We start from the raw sequence: 20,403 nt of genomic DNA, 5'->3' as shown, positions 1-20,403 counted from the left end.
TTTCCTTTGCACCACAGAATTACTTAACCTTTGAGTGAGCCACCTCGTCCGTGCATTGAGACCAAGTTTCCGGGAGGTAAAGGTAACTGTGGGGAAAGCAGCCCCCCAGTGGACAAAGGCGGAGGCAAGGCAAGAATAGAAACGGCCTAAGGGTCACAGATAATGAAAATAGGCATCTGAGTGGGTGAACAAGGGGAGGTGGGGGGAAAGCAGGAAGAGTACTGCGAATTTAGAAGGGACCGAAAAGAACTTGTTGCACAATGGAAGAATCTGACTCTGAGAAAAAAATGGAGAAAGAGAATATGGGGTCAAGAATGGATCCTCCCATATGGGAACCAGAAGGATCGCTTGGGTGGGTGAAGGGTATTATGTTAAACCTGGAAGGGGAGGGGGGAACTTTCCAGATAGAATATTGTGAATTAGAACACCCCACCCATATAACTTGCTTCAGTTTACCAGTAAGGTTAAATGATATTATGATTTTGAGGGTAGGATAAGCAGGAATGCAGACTAGCTCGGCAGAAACAATCCTTGGTAAGAGATTTGAGATGAGGGGTGTTCGAACTGAGGAGGTAGTCGTAAGTTGCCTTGAATTGACAGTAAAGTAGATTTGACGCTATCATGCTGAATATTGGTTAGGAGGAGTTCTCGCTTTGAAGTGAAAATCAGTAATTTGCTAGTACTTTCTGTGCCAGTGTGTACCCGAATTTAAGATTTTTAAATATACTTTGTGCTTGTGATGAGTGAAATGACTTGAAAGGACAACTGAAGGACTGAGGCTATTTTTAAAATAGGCTGATACAGAGTACTTTTTAAATGACAGATTTATTAAAACGCTTCTATATGCTACTCATAAACTTTTTAAAATGATGAAAATTGAATTTTGTATTTTAATGGGTCTTTGATATTCCTAAATAAATTTCTGTAGGGCTTTCACATAATTAAGAAATAGGCAACTGCAACCCAATTTTATAATTTAGGAAAATGTGGACTAATTAATCTGGGGTGCAACACAGCTGTATTTGGCTGTTGTGTTAAATATGCTTTTTTGCACCTCTCTCTATGTATTCATATATGTGAATATATTTTTATTTTGATTTCTAAAACAGTCCAATCATGAAAATTGTCTTCTGATTTATATCTGCAGATGGGTGCTACCAAACACAGCTATGAAGAAAAAGGTAAGAAGTGTTAGTCCAATCAGAAACATAAAGGTAAAGGTAAGTATTTACTTTCAATATGTTTATTGTCTTTATCTATACCATCTTCCCAGGACAGAAAACTGAATGTTCTTCCTGACTCTGTCCCCTTAGTTTCTATTAGATTTATCTCTGGAATATAAATCTAACCAGATCTTTCACATGTTTAAAAATATTCACAACGTCGACCAGAGTGATACTACATTGGGTAGGGCACTTGCCCTTCATGTGGATACCCTGGATTAGATCTCCAGCACCTCATGTGGTTCCCAAGCCTCACCAGGAGTAAACTTTGAGTACCACCAGTAACACAGACACACACAATCCCTGTTCACAACCTCCCAAATAATAGAATCCAAATGACTTCATTGCATACTATGCCCTTTAAAAATATGTTCTTGACTAAACCATCCGTCATACCTGTGCACCCTAAGGTAGCTGTGCAAATGCTTATCTTCAAATTTACAAGTTATTTTTTATTTTAAACAAGCTATATACACATGACATGGTTCTCTTCTTACATATTTATGTTGAACGCAAAATTCAATTTTTCTTTCAATGTGGAAAGTTTTATGAGTTAAACCTTTTAGAATGTGTGTGCTCTTCTGTGATTTCCATAATAGCCTCCACCATGGGAGGCTACATCAATAAGGAAACAGCTCTGGAGAAAATTTAAGGAATCTTTAGGACTTCAGTTTCTTCATTTGTAAAATAGTGATATTACTTACCTAATAAAGTTGTTTGAAGTTTGTATGAACAAATGAGTGTAGAACAAAAACACTTATATTAGGATTTGACAAAGTTGGCTTTAATAAGCCCTTTATAATTATAATTGGGGTAAGTTATGTAGCACTGTAGCCCTGTCCTCCCATTGTACATTGATTTGCATGAGCGGGCACCAGTAACTAATGTCTCATAACAAATTGTGAGACTTGTTGTTACTGTTTTTGGCATATAAAATATGTCATGGGTAGCTTGCCAGGCTCTGCCGTGCGGGCGAGATACTTGCCAGGCTCTCTGAGAGGGGCGAAGGAATCGAACCCGGGTCGGCCACTCGCAAGGCAAATGCTCTACCCGCCGCCCTACCCGCTGCCCTACCCTCGGTGCTATTGCTCCAACCCAAGATTTTGTTAAAAAAAAGATGTCCAATGTCACCTAATAATCGAGTTCACTAAAGGAATGCTCTTGATGAGCCTCTAATGTTGCAATCAATAAGGATGCATTAAACTATTGAAAAATCCCTAATGAGGGGCTGGAGCTATAGTACAGCGGGTAAGGCATTTGCCTGGCACACGGTCGACCCGGGTTCGATTCCCAGCATCCCATATAGTCCCCCGAGCACCACCAGGAGTAACCTCTGTGCATTTCCAGGTGTAACCCAAAAAAGCCCCCCAAAAGAAAAAAGAAAAAGGAAAATCCCTAACGATTTAGACTGGTCCACCAGTAATATTTTCTTAATGATATAAAATTTTATAGCCAAATAACAAGATTAAATTTTGCCTGAGTATAATGCATTTTCATCAATAACCCCTTATATATAACTATTTTTTTCATAAAATATCTTAGGATTTTGATAGAATATATAATCATTTATTTCAAAAATGTGGCAATTGGAAATATAGTTCGTAAATTTTACGTTTAAAAAAACTTGAAAGTCTTCCAACTTTCTTCCTACGGTAAGAATTAAATCATCTTTAATTTTTCTCTCTATTATATGGTAATATTAAGAACTAGAGAGATAGTACAGCGAGTTAGGAGTTTATCTTGCATATGTCTGACCCGGGTTTGATCCATGGCACCACATACAGAACCCTGAGCACTGTCAGGAGTGATTCCTGACCATAGAATTAGGAGTAAGCCCTGAGCACTAGAGGGTATGGCCAAAAACAAAAAAATCAAGAAAGTTGACATTGACATGAAAGCTGTTCTTTGTAAAACTACTCTTCACTGGATAATTTCTCTGTTCAAATACTTATCTTTCATCTTTGTTTAGACTGTTGATTTTTTGCAAACATATTTTGAGTGTCTGTTATATGCTAGGCACTAGAGCTACAAAGGCAACTCTCCCTGCAATTGATGAGTTAGTTCAGAATCTTGTGAAGGACAGATTAAAGATAGTTGGATAATTGTAATGCACTATGGTCTTTCCAGTGGAATAAGAGTGCCATGGAGTGCCCATCCCTCCAACAGTGCCCGTCATCCATCACCACGGGTCCCAGCATCCCTCCCACTCCCCAACCCCCCGTTCCACCCTGCCTCTGTGGCAGGGCATTCCCCTTTGTTCTCTCTCTCTTCTTTTGGGTACTGTGATTTGCAAGAGAGGCATTGAGTGGCAATCATGTTTGGTCTATAGATTACTTTTAGCATGCTTCTCCCACCCTGGGAGGGTCCTCACAACACCCTTCATTTGGTGCTCTCTTCTCTATCTGAGCTTCCTTTTCACCTAGAACGTGTGGCTGGCCTTCCATTCATGGAGCAAAATTCCTGGTACTAATCTCAGCCATTCCTGGGTGTTAGTCTCCCTTTTTGTTGCTTTATGTTCCCCAGATGAATGCAATCTTTCTGTGTCTATCCCGCTCTTTCTGACTCATTTCACTTAACAGAATACATTCCATGTAGTACCACTTGTATGTAAATTTCATAACTTCATCTTTTCTAACAGCTACATAGTACTCCATTGTGTAAATGTACCAAAGTTTCTTTAACCAGTCATCTGCTCTTGGGCACTCAGATTTTTTCCAGATTCTGGCTATTGTAAAGAGTGCTGCAATGAACAAACAAGTGCAGATGTCACTTCGACTATACCTTTTTGCCTCTCTGGGATATATTCCCAGGAGTGCTATAGCTGGGTCAAATAGCAGATCAAATTCTAATTTTTCGAGAGTCGTCCATACTGTTTTCCAAAAGGGTTGGACCAGCCTGCATTCCCACCAGCAGTGAAGGAGGGTCCGTTTCTCACCACATCCACGCCAGCATTGGTTGCTTTTGTTCTTGTGGATGTGGGCCAGTCTCTGTGGTGTGAAATGATATCTCATTGTGGTTTTGATCTGCATCTCTCTGATGATTAGTGATGTAGAGCATTTTCTCATGTGCCTTTTTGCCATTCGAATTTCTTCTTTGCGAAAGTTTCTGTTCATTTCCTCACCCCATATTTTGATGGGGTTGGGTGATTTCTTCTTGTGTAGTTTAACCAGTACCTTGTATATCCTTGATATCAACCCCTTGTCGAATGAGTACTTGGTGAATATCCTTTCCCATTCTGTAGGCTGTCTTTGTATTTTGGTCACTGTTTCTTTGGAGGTGCAGAAGCTTCTTAGTTTAAGATAGTCCCATTTGTCTAGCTCTGTTTTCACTTGCTCGGCCAGTGGCGTGACATCTTTGAAGATATCATTACCTTAAATATCATGGAGAGTTTTGCCGACTTTGTCTTCAATAAACATTATGGATTCTGGTCTTATGTTGAGGTCATAAATCCATTTCGATCTTACTTTTGTGCATGGTGTTAGGCAGAGATCTGAGCCCACTTTTTTTCATGTCGCCGTCCAATTTTGCCAGCACAGTTTATTGAAGAGGCTTTCCCTGCTCCATTTCACTTTTCTTGCCCCCTTATCAAAGATTAGATGATTATATGTTTGGGAGGAAATGTCAGTATATTCAACTCTGTTCCATTGGTCTGCAGCTCTGCTTTTGTTCCAGTACCATGCTGTTTTAATTATTACTGCCTTGTAGTAGAGTTTGTAGTTAGGGAGGTTGATTCCTCCCATTTTCTTTTTCCCAAGAATTGCTTTAGCTATTCCTGGGGGCTTATTGTTCCATATAAATTTCAGGAATGTTTGCTCCATTTCTTTGAAGAATGTCATGGGTATCCTTATAGGGATTGCATTGAATTTGTACAGTGCTTTGGGAAGTATTGCCATTTTGATGATGTTGATTCTCCCCATCCATGAACACGGGATATTTTTCCATTTACTCGTGTCCTCTTTTATTTCCTGAAGTAGCGTTTTGTAGTTTTCTTTGTACAGGTCCTTTACTTCCTTAGTTAAGCTGATTCCTAGATACTTGATTTTCTGGGGCACAGTTGTGAATGGGATTGTTTTCTTGATGTCACTTTCTTCTCTTTCACTATTTGCATATAGGAATGCCATGGATTTTTGGGTATTGATTTTATAGCCTGCCACTTTACTATACAAGCCTATTGTTTCTAGGAGTTTCTTGGTAGAGGCTTTAGGGTTCTCTAAGTATAGTATCATGTCATCTGCGAATAGTGAGAGCTTAATTTCTTCTTTCCCTACCTGGATGCCCTTAATATCTTTTTCTTGCCTAATCGCTATTGCAAGTACTTCCAGTACTATATTGAACAGTAGTGGAGAGAGTGGGCATCCTTGTCTCGTCCCTGACCTTAGGGGGAAGGGTCTCAGTTTTTCCCCATTGAGGATGATGTTTGCTGTAGGTTTGTGGTAGATGGCTTTAACTATATTGAGGAAAGTCCCCTCTATCCCCATTTTGGCAAGGGTTTTCATCATGAATGGGTGCTGGATCTTGTCAAAAGCTTTCTCTGCGTCTATTGATATGATCATATGATTTTTATCTTTTCTTTTTTGATATGATGGATTATGTTGATTGATTTCCGAATGTTGAACCATCCTTGCATCCCTGGGATGAATCCCACTTGGTCATGATGTATGATCTTTTTGATGAGTTGTTGTATTCTATTGGCTAGTATTTTGTTGAGAATCTTCGCATCCGTGTTCATCAGGGATATTGGCCTGTAGTTTTCATTTCTTGCGGTGTCTTTGTTTCCTTTTGGTATTAGAGAGATATGGGCTTCATACAAGCTGTTTGGTAGAGTTTCTGTTTCTTCAATTTCCTGGAAAAGCTTGAGAAGTACTGGCAATATGTCCTCTTTAAATGTTTGGAAAAATTCGCTAGTAAATCCGTCTAGGCCTGGGCTTTTGTTTTTGGGAAGACTTTTGATTACAGTTTCAATTTCCTTGATGTGAATAGGTCTATTCAGGTACTCTATATCTTCTTGCTTCAGCTTTGGGAGATGGTAGGAATCCAGGAATTTATCCATTTCTTTCAGGTTCTCGTGTTTCGTGGCATACAGACTTTCAAAGTAGTCTCTGATGATCTCTTGAATTTCTTTAGTTTCTGTTGTGATATCCCCATTCTTATTTCTGATTCGATTTATTAGGGTTCTCTCTCTCTTTCTTTGTGAGTGTTGCTAGTGGTTTATCTATTTTATTTATTTTCTCGAATAACCAGCTCTTGGTTTCATTGATCTTTCGGATTGTTTCTTTGTTTTCCATTTCGTTGATTTCTGCTCTAAGTTTTATGATCTCTTTCCTTCTGCCTGATTTAGGCTCTTTCTGTTGATCCTTTTCTAAGGTCTTGAGCTGTGAGGTCAAGTTGTTTATGTGCACCGTTTCTACAGTCCTAAGATATGCTTGCAGAGCTATAAATTTTCCCCTTAATACAGCTTTCGCTGCATCCCATAAGTTCTGGTAGTTTGTGTCTTCATTCTCATTTGTTTCCAGGTATCTTTTGACTTCATCCTTGACTTCGTTCCTGACCCACTCATTGTTCAGCATCGAGTTGTTTAATTTCCAGGTGTTTGATTTGGTTCTCCGTGTCTTTGTGTGATTCACTTCTATCCTCAGTGCATCACGGTCTGAAAAGATGGCTGATACTCTTTCTATCTTCCTGATTCTGTTGAGGTATGTTTTGTGTCCTAGCACATGATCTATTTTGGAAAATGTTCCGTGCGCGCTGGAGAAGAATGTTTATTCTTTCTTTTTTGGGTGTAAATCCCTGTATAAGTCCATAAGCCCTTTCTCTTCTCTTACTTCTTTCAAAGCCAATAATTCCTTGCTGGGTTTTGTTCTTGTTGATCTATCCAGAGGTGATAAGGCGATGTTGAAGTCTCCAAGTACTATTGTGTTGGTAGTGATGTCCTCCTTAAAATCTGTTAGCAGTTGTTTTAAATATTTAGCTGTTCCCTCATTAGGTGCGTGTACATTTAAGAGTGTGATTTCTTCCTGCTGTATGTATCCCTTGATGAAGAGAAAATAGCTTTCACTGTCCCTTCTAATCCTTTTCGAGGTGAAATTAATGTTGTCAGATACTAGTATGGCCACCCCAGCTTTTTTGAGGGAGTTTGTGCTTGCAGGATTGTTTCCTTTGACTTTGAGTCTGTGTTTGCTCTGGCTGTTGAGGTGAGTTTCTTGTAGGCAGCAGAAAGTTGGGTTCTGTCTCTGTATCCATTTTGCCACTCTGTGTCTCTTAACTGGTGAATTTAGACTGTTGACATTGAGAGAGAGAATGGTTATGGGGTTTTGTGTCATCTTTCTGTGCGTGTGTGTTGTGGTTGTAGGGTTTGTCTTTTCTCATAGTAGCCCCTTTAGGCCTTGCTTTAGGTTTGGTTTTGAGTCTATGAAGTTCCTGAGCTGCTGTTTATCTATAAAATAGTGTACCGTTCCTTCAATTTTGAGGGAAAGTTTAGCCGGATAGAGTATTCTTGGTGAAGCATTCATTTCCGTGAGTTTTTTGACTATATCTCGCCACTGCCTTCGGGCTTGTAGGGTTTCCTCTGATAGGTCTGCTGTGAATCTAAGGGATGCTCCTTTGTATGTGATTTCCTTCTTTGCTCTTGCTGCTTGCAGTATTGTGTCTCTATCGGCAGTATCGATCATTCTAAGTATGATATGTCTTGGAGTGTTTTTGTTGGGGTCTCTTTTAGCTGGCACCCTTCGGGCTCCTTGAACCTGAATGGCTGCATTGTGCAGCTCTGGGAAGTTTTCAGCAATGATTTGTTTGACGGTGTTTTTTTCGTTGGGATTGTTTCCCTGAGCTTCAGGTAGTCCCATGATTCTAATATTGTTCTTCTTGGAATCATCTGCTAGGACTCTGATTCTCTGTAGAGCCATTTTGAGGTCCCTTGCCACTGTTTGTTGTTGCGTGTTGGCTTGTTGCAGCTGATCTTTCAGCTCACTGATTCTCTCTTCAGCTGTGGTCATTCTATTTTTAAGAGGAGAAACTGCGTTTCTCATTTCATCTATGGAATCTTTTAATCCTGACATTTCTGCTCTCATTTCTTCTCGTAATTTGTCGATTTTTTCTGTGGTGTTACTGGCTGTCTGTCTGACTGTTTCATTGAGTTGATTGAACATCTTCATGACTTCATATCTGAATTCTATGTCAGAGAGGTCCCTTAGGTGAGCTGTATTGACGGAATGTTCTAGATTGTTTTCGTTGTTCTCCCCTTGTGGTGGGGATTTTCTTTGTTTCTTCATATTGCTGTGTAGGTTGGGAACTAGATTCCTTGGGGACTAGGTTCCTTAGTATGGGAAAAGAACCTGCAGCCGCGTAAGCGTTGGCCCGTCGGAAATTAAGCCACGCCCACTTTTGAGGAGGCCATGCTTCTACGGAACCCTGGGTTTGGGATGAGATGGGCGCCGTGGTCAGGAGTGAAGAGGGCAGGGCAGATGCTCAAAACTGCTTCTCTTCAGGCATCTCGGGGGACACCTGGGGTCCTGCAGGGAAAGATGCAGGTCCCAGGGTTGCGAGCCGGCAGCTGTGCTGACCTGGATTTCAGATGAGATGGGCGCCACAGTCAGGAGTGAAGAGGGCAGGGCAGACACTCAAAACTGCTCTCTTCAGGCATCTTGGGGGACACCTGGGGTCCTGGATTTCAGATGAGATGGGCGCCGCAGTCAGGAGTGAAGAGGGCAGGGCAGACGCTCAAAACTGCTTCTCTTCAGGCTCATTAAAGTACTTTGAATAAAATGTCCAGTAAGCACTTCTGCTTTTAGCTAATCAACAGTCAAGATACCTAAATATGTTAAATAGCTCTGCAATCCAAATTTCAGACCTGTTCAAGCTTATCTATACAAATAGTTTTGATTGGTATGTCCTAGCAGCATCATTTAAATATTGCAGGAAAACAGAGTGATGCAAATTGTATAAACCCTATGCATTAAAGCAGTATAATTATCCAGCCAATTATTATATGAAGCTTTTTTTATGTGCCAGACATTATTAATGGTTCAGGACTCTTGCCATTAAGGATAACTCAAATAGGCTCTAATTTGTTAGCAATTACTGCATTTCCTTAAAGGTAGTAAAAGTATACCAAAAATATTGTCCTGGTCTCAATGCTTTTGTGCATTACTAGCTAGTTTGTCATTGCTGAAGAAATGTATGGGTTCTATTGATAAAACTGTAGACTGGAGATACATATAGTGCATTCATTTTTTACTTGCTATTCATTTGAATGCAGTTACTGATTTTCCTAAAAATAGTAAAGTTATGATTTAATTATTATATTGTCTTTATTTTTTGTTTTTATAATTTGTCAGTGATGAAAAAGTACAGTTTTATTTTATTAAATTTAGAGCCTATTGTGTTTTGAAATTTAGAGTAAGGATTCAAATTGATGATATTAAGTTAATAGAGGACTGTTAAAATGTTTCTTAGAGTAGCAAATTTGTCGACAAAATATATATTCAGTCATAAGTACTGTTGATGACTCTAAGATTTCCCACTTTCTTAAAATTCTCTGTTCTCTTAGATTTTATTTAATGCTCTATTATTCTGTTTTTCTTCTTTTATTTTTAACAACTTTCCCCTCTTTTTTAAAGAAAGAATAATGTATATGAATCCCCAAAGCTCTTGGTTGTTTTCAGTTGCTAATATGACAGCAGATCAGGAAGACTACTTGAAGGAGGTAGAAAGTGGTAGTTGGATCATAAGGTGTGTTATAAGTCAAGTAAGTTAGTTTGAATTGAGGGCAGAGGGGAAACCTCCTAAAGAAAATAAGTAACATGAATAGACTTTATTGTTTTCACTTTCCAGTTTCAATTTATAAAAGTAACGTTTATGCAAAATCCAAACACGTATGGAAAGCCCTTCTTTCCTCATTCTCAGACTTACTTCTTGGAATCAGTTGATTGCAGTTAGTATTTTGAGGTTATCATCCTAAGCATTTTTTCTGGAATATGGAAAGATAAGTGCGCAGAGACACACGTTTCTTCTTAACAAAGAATGAAATAAATATCTACATTTTGGAGAAATCACTGTATCTCTACTATGGAAGGTAGACTGGAAAGGAAAGAACAAAAATGAGTTAAAAATTTTGGAGAAGTCAGAACAAAAATTACAAATTTTCTAATTTTTGTCAAATGAAATTTGACAAAGTTGGGAGATTGCTTTAGTAGAACAGGCAAAATGTAATGTGGACTTAACTTGGGATAGGCTATAGTGGGTATAGTGAGAAGTAAATGAATTTGTGATATATTTAAAAGATAAAGTCAGTATAGCTGATAGATTTGGGAAGAGTGGTGGGAACAAATTTGGATAAAGGATGAAAGTAAGAGTTTGGCTTAGACAGCTGGTTAAATTCACAGAAATAGAGAAGTTTGGGAGATGATTAGATTTTGTGGGAAGAATGGGGTGATAAGTTACATTTAGATATATTAAGTTTGGGATATTTGCACTTTATTTAAGTGAAGATGCCCACATATAATTAAAAAAGGAGTTAACTATGTTTTGAGCAAATGATTATGGGATATCAGTGTCCAACAAATATGGGGGCTGGAGCAATAGCACAGCGGGTAGGGCGTTTGCCTTGCACGCGGCCAACCTGAGTTCGATTCCCAGCATTCCATATGGTCCCCTGAGCATCGCCAGGAGTAATTCCTGAGTGAAGAGCCAGGAGTAACTCCTGTGCATTGCCGGGTGTGACCCCAAAAGAAAAGAAAACAAATAAAAGAATATCAAAATATCAAATTGCCTGGGGGAATAATACATAAGAGAAAAGAGTAGATGGTCAGTGATAGTATCCTAAAGAACTCTCAACAATGAAGGGACAGAAAAAAGAATAGGAGACTAAAGATAAATAAACTAGGTATGACAGCAGAGGCCAAGAGAGAGAATTTTGTGGGGAAGAGAGTACTCAACACTGTGGTATTGCAGAAAGGTCACTTGATAACAATTCTTATGATATGGAAGTAGAGATCAGATTTCTATTCCATGTACTCCATATCTAAGCAGTCACTGAATCCTGTCACTTCTCTTGTGATTGTCTTTCCCTTTCTCAGTAGCACTTCTTTTCATTTTTGTTAGTACTAGACCGTTTACATAGTCTTCAAATTAATAGCAGTTTGAGCACCTACTCTCTCGTAGACTCTGTTGGAAATACAAAGACATGTAAGATATGATTCCTTTTCCAAGGAGGGGGAATTAAATGGGTGAAGGGAAGTACTTTGAGCACCTACTATGTGCCAGGCACTTGTGAGTGATACGTCATTTAATCCTCATTAATACTGTGGGGTTAATAATATTCCCTGCATATATACTTTTAGCATGAGGAAACCACTATTCAAATGCTGTATGTCTTACCCAAGGTCACACATATAAAAATGATATTTGAACTAAAAATTGTTGGGCTCCAGTATCCATTTTTTACAAGGTTTTGCTTCTGATGAACTAGTTTATGAGAAGATTAAAACTGCACAGATGTTAGATAATAAATGGTTTTAGCAACAGTTATGAGACAGTCATAGCAGAAACACAACTGTGTAACTGATATTCACAAAAAATGATAAAGATGGTAATTGCTAAGCTTTGAGAAATTTTCACGATAAGAATTTCTATCACACACCTTATGATTTCTAATGCCTGGCAGAGAGTAGATGCTTAATAAATGTTTGAATGGATTCAGAGGGCGTGATGATTGTAAGTGAGGGGTGGCTACGTAGGGCTTTTAGAAGAGGTGGGGTTTAAGCTGGGCCTTAAAAGATGACTCTAAATTCGGAAAAAAATTGGATAATTTCTCAGTAGGCAAAGTATAGGATAAGAAGGAAAGTGAGGCAGAGGTCGCAAACAGGCGGCTATATACTGTATAAGGACGATCTTGTTTTGTTTGACCTATAGTGCTTTAGAAAAATTATAACTATTTATCAATATGTAAATGATTTGGTAAAACTCTGGATTTTCAACTATTCATTAAAAAATTAAGGATCTAGATGCCTTAATCAATGTTACCACATGGCAAATGAGCTAGAGCTGAGTAATTGCTACTCACGCTATTGTTCCCTTGGGGGATCACTCTTCATTCATGATCAATTTTGCTCATATACACTTACTAGCCTGGCTCCTCTTAGCAAGTTTGCGACCCCTGGTGTAAGAAGTTATGTTGGGAGGGTAGTAGGGTTTGGGAGGACAATGAATAAATTTAGCTAGGATGCAGTAAGACGTCGTTTTCAGGTGTTATTAACATGGTTTATTGGGTGGATGTGAAAATAATTTGGAAGCCAAATTGTAAAGGACCTTGAATGGTACCTTTCAGACATAGAGAAGTTTTTGAAAGGTTTTCAAATGGGGAGTGACATGTTCAAAGTAGTGTTAAGAAGATGAAACTAGCAGTAGTCTATGGAATGAAATAAAGTGCGTAATATTTCCTGGTGGAGGAAATTATGGAACTATTGTAGTTGTGTAGACTTCAGAAGAGGAAGGCCTTTTTTAATGTTAGTGGCAGACTATAAGGTAAAGGTAAAGGCCCTCCCGTTGTTCGTCGATTTGCTCGAGCGGGCCCAGTAACATCTCCATTGGAGACTTTGTTGTTACTGTGTTTGGCATATCGAATACGTCCCGGGGAGCTTGCCAAGCTCTGCCGTGCAGGCTAGATACTCTCGGTAGCTTGCCGGGCTCTCAGAGAGGGGCAGAGGAATCGAACTCTGGTCGGCCATGTTGGCTGCATGTAAGGCAAACGCCCTACCGCTGTGCTATCGCTCCAGCCATGGCAGACTATAAGTAATGGAATTCAGAGTTATTATAAAATAATAGCAATGACTTGAATACAGACTAAGGAGTTAAATAACCCCTCTCCCAACAAATGGTAAATTTGATAGGATAATTAACTGAAATAATGAAATCATTGCAAGGAATGAGTTTGGTTATATTTTGGTTTTGTTTTAAATTCATCTTAATGTGTTTGAAGGGTGTTGACAGAGAAATGTGGGTCAGGGAATGATGGTAAGTAGTGTATGTCTGTTTTGCATGATGAAAATTTAACGTTAGCTTTATAATTGGAGGTTTTTTCTGCTCAAAGTACTAAATAACTAGGGTGTGAAGCAATAGTACAGAGGGTAGGGCATTTGCTTTGCACGTGGCCAACCCAGGTTAGGTCCTCAGCACCGCATATGGTGCCCTGAGAGCCGCCAGGACTACTGAGCCTGAGTGCAGAACCAGAAGTAACCTCTGTGCATCGCTGGGTGTGACCCAGAAAGCAAAAATAGCACTAAATAACTGAAAAGTTAAATGACTTTTTAGTTAGTTACAAACCAATTCTGTAATTCAGGATAGTTTAGATGCCTTCCTTGACACTAAACCACACTACTTAACTGAAAATCACCTTCTTCCTGTGGCTTTGAGCATTTCACTCCACTTTGGTCCTTCTGAATTCAATGGGTTAATGTTTGCTGATTCTGAATTTCATCTTACGTGCTACAACTATTAGATTTGTCATATTTGCCTTCCAGTTGACGTAGAACATTCTCATGTTCGATTTCTGGGTAATCTGGTATTGAACCTGTGGGACTGTGGTGGGTAAGTACTATCAGCTACCTTGCTTGTGAGGCCAGTGGCAATAATTCTTGGCAATAATTCTATTATTACTAGAGAATCAGTAATAATAATAAATTTACAGTAATTACTATTTTAATAGATATATATTGGACACAAGTTACTTAAAAATTGGCACTTGATTAAATGAAGACCTGTGACTTTTGTAATCGTGAAGTTACAAATTATATATTAAACAGCACTAACACAATTTGTACTTAGGCAACTATAATATAGGATATAAATTTTCCTTTTGCAGGTGAAGAAATTAGTTTTTGATTTCAGAAGGCCTAAAATTAGTGCTGAGTGCCTAGATACCACACCCTATTACTTCATTCTTCATCATTTCCATGATTATTTCCAGGCAATTGAACACTGTAGATCAAATATGATCACTTATTTTGTTGCTGAATTATCCACTCTTGCCAGAGTAGGAGACAGTTTTCCTTTCACGGTCAAAACAATTCCATCTGCAGTTTATGCACAATTGCAAACTCACACTGTGCTTCTTTTTAGGCATTGCTTTCTACCCTATTTGCAGCTCTGAGAAGCAGAAGTGTGCAAGATATTGTGATTAGGAGACTAATTTCTGTAAACTAGATACTGGGGTTTGTATCTCAACTTTGTTAGCTGTGTATCTTTATAGATCATTAACTTCTCTGAGCGACTATTTCTTCATCTGCAAAATAGAAATGATGATACTAATTTACAGGTTGTTTTAATAAATTAAGATAATATGCACAAAAAGCATAGCAGAGTCCCTCACAGAATAAGTAGACATCATTATTAGGATAATAGGATAGTATTTCCTAGCTCTTAGTATAGAGCTAGCAATAGAGTAGAGGTATCCAATGAGTATTTCCTGAAAGAATAACCAAATATCCAGATGTTATGTAAGAAAATGACTTCTAACAGATGAATCTCTTAGCACTCCAGCAGTTCTTCCTATAGAAATTCTTGATTATTTATTGTTGCTTCCAATTCTGTTATCTGTATGCAGAGTATAGTTCTAGTCCCTTGTATTTAGGTACTGAGATCTCATTTTGTTTTCAAATAAAATTTTTATATAGGCACCGTTATTTGTAATTGTGTCCACAATACCTGAATTGTAGTGAGATTTTAACTATCCCAATGTTACACAACTAATTAATAGCAAAGACAGAACTGGAACCCGGGTTTATGTTGCCTTTGCCAACAACAAAATTATGAAGCACACTGCCTAAGCATCAAAGATAAACAAGAGTCATTATATACAGAGCATTTCGTTGGTTTTCGTTCAATAAAATGCTTAATTGATTCATTCGAATGCCTAACAACCCGAATCGGACGATTACACTTGAATAAATGTGGCTCACTACTGGCAGTTTCTATCTTTGTTGTCTATGCAACAACATCCAGTTATGGTGAAAGAGAAACTGAGAAATTCTACATGGAGCTGGAGAAGTTCTATAAAGAAGATCACACCTTCTACAAGATCATTGTCGGTGATTTTAATGCCAAGATAGGACCAAGAAGATCAGTCGATGAACTCCACATCGGGACCCATGGCCTGGAATGGAACGAACAGGGTGACAGACTGTCTGAGTTCATCATGTCAACCAAAACCTTCCATGGTAACTCACAGTTCCAAAAGGCTGAATCTAAACGTTGGACATGGGAGTCTCCCGATGGACGGTTCCACAATGAAATAGACCACATCATATTCAATCGGTGGTTTTGCCTAACCGATGTTGCTGTTGTCCCAAAATTCCAAACGGGATCAGACCACCGTCTTCTTCGTGCAAAATTCTACCTCACAGAATGGGGAGAAATGAATGCAAGGTTTAAGAAGAGGACTCCCAGAACAACCATCAACTGGGAGCTCTTTGGCTCTGTTGCGGCAACATGGGAAGATGCCGTCATTGACAACATTGATGAGGAATACGATCGAATGATTCAGCACCTCCATGATTGTGCAAGGAATGCCAAGAGAGAGATAACCACAAAAAACCGCCTTTCTTCGAACACTCTTGAACTTATTTGCCAACGTGGCTTGGCACATGCCTCAGGCAACCACAAGCGAACACCCGAACTGGCAAAACAGTGCAGAGAAGCCATCAAGGATGACCTCAAAAACAGGAGAGCAGCAGTACTGGTAGATGCGGCAGAAGCTGGGAAAAGCATTCGTAATGCCCGCCTGTCCTTCACCAACTACAAAACCAAGATGACTGCCCTCCGACATCATGATGGATCTATCCCATCTTCCAGAAGTGCAATGGAGAAGATTATTCATGACTTCTACTCAGATCTCTTTAATAGCCACGTCCACTTGCCCACATACCACATACCACATGATGGATATGTCGTTCCCAATGTTCTCCCTTCTGAAATCCAACATGCCATCTCGTTGGTAAAGAAACAAAGAGCACCTGGCCCAGACAAGATCAGACCTGAACACCTGAAGAACTTACCATCAGTACGCATCAATACATTGGCTCGACTCTTCACACGCTACCTGTCTGAATGCAAGGTTCCATCCCAATGGAAAACCAGCAGGACTGTACTACTATACAAGAAAGGAGACATCCATGACATTGGCAACTATCGCCCAATCTGCCTATTGTCTGTCATCTACAAACTATTCACTTGAGTCATCCTGAATAGGATTAGCAGAACACTAGATGAAGGACAACCATGTGAACAAGCTGGATTCCGAAAAGGATTCAGTACCATCGACCATATCCACACGATTACTAAGCTCATTGAGGTTTCTCGGGAGTTCAAGATGCCGCTCTATCTAACGTTCATTGATTTAAAGAAGGCCTTTGATTCTGTTGAGATGGAAGCGGTCATGGAAGCCCTAGCCAATGAGGGCGTACAAACTCAATACATCAGGATCCTTCGTGAGCTCTATTGCGGATTCACTACCAAGATCTCATCATTCTACAAAGAAGTAATCATCCATATCAAGAGAGGGGTTCGGCAGGGTGATACCATTTCACCAAAACTCTTCAGTGCCACCCTCGAGAACATCATGTGACGACTGGAATGGGAAAGCATGAGAGTGAAGATAGATGGTTGGCAACTACACCACCTCCACTTTGCTGATGACATCGTTCTAATAACACCAAACATCAGCCAAGCAGCACAAATGCTGAACGACTTTGACTGTGAATGTGGAAAGGTCAGACTACAGCTGAGTCTTGCGAAGACAATGTTTATGAGAAACAGCCTTGTTCCTGACGCTCCATTCGCTCTCAACGGAACCACCATCTCCGAATGCAACAGTTATATATACCTAGGTCGAGAAATCAACATGATGAATGACCTGGCACCTGAGTTGCGCAGGAGGAAGAGAGCGGCTTGGAATGCCTTCAAGAGCATTGAAGAAATAACTAAAAGGACAAAGAACCTCCAGCTACGAGCACATCTCTTTGATTCCACTGTTCTTCCTGCATTAACATATGCCTCAGAGACCTGGACCCTACGAAAACAGGATGAGAACGCTATTCGGGTCTCTCAAAGAGGAATTGAAAGAACTGTGCTTGGAATATCACGATTCACTCAAATGAGATATAGAATCCGGAGTTCTGATCTTCATCAACGCTCAAGAATCAGGGACGCTGTCTCATTTGCCAAGACATCAAAAATCAGATGGGCTGGACATGTAATGAGGTTTACAGACAACCGCTGGACTAGAGCCATTACTGATTGGATTCCACGGGACATCAAAAGATCACGTGGACGCCCACCTACAAGATGGTCAGACTTCTTCGTCAAGACCCTAAATGATCGGTTTGAGGCTCTGCATGTTCCTCGAACGAACAGATACCATTGGGCTACGCTAGCACGCAACCGGGATGAATGGAGACGTTACTGGCACCCGCTCAAATAAATCGATGAATAATGGGGATTAAGTGATTAAGTGAAGTGATTAAAATGCTTAAATGTACTCAGCTGTACGTATCTTCGTGATAAAAGCTATGAAATTGGTCAGTAGTAACAGACATAATTTTCTATGGAGTTTGTTGCCTAGGGCAGTAATTCCATCAATTAAAAACTTACATAAGTTTGTACACTTGTAGTAAGTTAAAACATGTGAGCAGTGTATTGATATAAAAGCTTATGTTGACTGGATTTACATAAGTCAGAGGGGTCAAGGATGATTTCTGTGGGATGTGTGAATTAAACTGAAATATGAAAAGACAAGTAGGAGTTAATTTAATGTAGATATGGGAAAATAAATAGCGTATGAGAAAGAACAAATCAAGCAAATATAAAGGCCTCTGAGTGCATAGATAATAAGGGGAAAACCATTGGGAAATATGCTTGAAACACTAAGAAAAGGGGCAAGGTATGGCTCAAAAAGTGAGTGAGATAATATCCATTTTCTATCATTTGCCTTTTAATTTATAACTATTTACACTAAGGTAAATGATAGCTTTAAATTTTAAGGTTAAGTACTATACTTGCATAATAAATACTGATATGTTTCTTTTGTTTATGATGAAAATTACTTGAATTAGTATATTAGAAACAACAAATTAATTTTTTATTGAGGAATTTTACTATCTTCAGCAATAAAAAGAAGGCATACAGAAAGGCAAAGCTTGATTTACTAACAAATTAAAACACCAGTAAATAATTTTCTCATATTGAAATGTAAATTGAATGTTGTGGAACATGAAGGTGATTATATTTTAATGTGAGTTAAATATGTTAAATTATTTTGACAAATGGGAAGATTTTTACATTACATTAGAAGAGAGAAAAGCTTACATGAAACATATTTTGGGTGAGGCAAATGATCTGTTACTGGTTCAAGTGTATCAATGTGCACAAATTTTAAAAATTATACATGTCACTTAAAATCTGTTGATATATCTATAGAGAAAATATGTGTAATTATAAGGTTATATGAAGGTAAATAAATGCTACTTTGTAGAATAACATTGTCATCATAAGTTATGACAAATACAGTAAAGCTACAAGATAGTATATTATTAAGTAATTCTGAAAAAACTCTTGATTGTGTGCATGATAGTTAACAATTTAAAATTTAAATGATCATGTACAAATAATAAGGCCTTTAGATTATCCTATTAACCCAACAGAAATAGATTGTAACTAGGTGTGACTAATTTGAGGACTGACTGCCTAGATTTTTTCTATTAGAGAGGACACCTTCATGGAAAATTATTTTACTAGCCAGCGAGACAACATCTTTCGAAATGTGGAAGTTCTGATTTATGTCTTTGATGTGGAGAGCCATGAACTGGAAAAAGACATGCACTATTACCAGTCATGCCTGGAGGCCATTCTGCAAAACTCTCCAGATGCCAAAATCTTTTGCTTGGTGCACAAAATGGATCTAGTACAGGAGGATCAAAGGGACCTGGTAAGACAGAAAGGGAGTTACACAAAATGTTGATGTGCTTTGTAAACTTTTAGAGGATAGGTAAATTCGTAACTTTTTTTAAAGGAATAAAAACCTTTCAACATATATTTTTAAATAAAGTTCTCTTACTTTTAATTATAAACTTTAATTTTACCTTTCATAAAATTTGTTTACATATATCCTGAGATTTTCCTTAAAGCATTTGCCTTGACTTGAAATGTGACATTTCAGTGAAAAAACATAGTATTATATGAAATAATAAATGTCCATTTGCCATCATTTTGCTTGTAAATATTTTAACGGTTACATTTGTTAAAATTTTGAAATATATACTTAATAATTCAACTTTACTTGTATTAAAAATCAGTATTAAAATGTAAATTTTCCTTCCCAAAAGTAGATTTAACCCTACTGAAGCCTGTGCTTATGCTGTGAGATATATATATATATATATATATATATATATATATATATATATATATCTGTGAGAGATAGTATAAACCACTTTTATCAGAAAAAAATGGAAAAAAAGATAAGGAGATATCCTAGGGGCTACTTCTATCATTACAAAGAATGAAAACTAGCCTTCCTTGGAAACTTTTATTTTGATGGGGGCATACCTAATGGTACTCAGGACTTTCTCCTGGCACTGTATTCAGGGATCACTTTTGGCTATGGTAAAGGGCATCATTTGTTGTGTTTGGGATCAAACTCAGATCAGTTTCATGCTAGGCAAGAATCTTATCATTCACCATGGTTACAATTTTGTTTCTTGTACTTTAAGATCTCTCTTAGCATGTGTTATATATGGTGTATAACACATAAGTGCAGTCACTTTGCTGTGTATTAAATACACATAATTTATGTACAGCTGAAAGTTTGTACCTTTTTACCCTCTCCAACCATGTCTCTAGGATTCCCCATTCTGACAACCATAATTATGTCTATAATCATTGTTATTTTTCAGTTTGTTTCTATTTTTTGTGGGGTATTTGTTGGGGCCTCACCTGACTGCTCATGAATTATTTATTCCTGACTCTCGGCTCAGAGATATTCCTGGTATGCTTAGGGACCATCTGTGGTACTGGTGATCAAACCAGTGTTGGCTGTGTTCAAGTCAAACACCTTAAAAGCTGAATTATCTCTTCATCCCTGTTGTTTCTTTTATTTACTTTTTTTGCTTTTAGATTCCATATACAATTTGGA

General features: G+C 38.4%; 1 protein-coding gene across 1 annotated transcript in view; it reads left to right on the top strand.

The window, feature by feature from the left end:
- The first annotated feature begins 226 nt into the window (after nt 1-226).
- RRAGB (Ras related GTP binding B) overlaps nt 227-20,403 on the top strand; it is a 71,168-nt gene continuing 50,991 nt past the window's right edge. Inside the window, exons 1-5 of the mRNA XM_056130044.1 lie at nt 227-352; nt 1,148-1,220; nt 11,300-11,405; nt 13,739-13,805; nt 18,975-19,197. Of these exons, the coding sequence (XP_055986019.1) occupies nt 261-352; nt 1,148-1,220; nt 11,300-11,405; nt 13,739-13,805; nt 18,975-19,197 (561 nt within the window). The 5' untranslated portion in view covers nt 227-260. The remainder of the gene's footprint in view (nt 353-1,147; nt 1,221-11,299; nt 11,406-13,738; nt 13,806-18,974; nt 19,198-20,403) is intronic.

Source organism: Sorex fumeus, unplaced genomic scaffold (assembly GCF_029834395.1).
Source record: "Sorex fumeus unplaced genomic scaffold, SorFum_2.1 ptg000073l, whole genome shotgun sequence".
NCBI classification, from domain to species: Eukaryota; Metazoa; Chordata; class Mammalia; order Eulipotyphla; family Soricidae; genus Sorex; species Sorex fumeus.
This window is presented reverse-complemented; position numbering and strand designations above follow the sequence as displayed.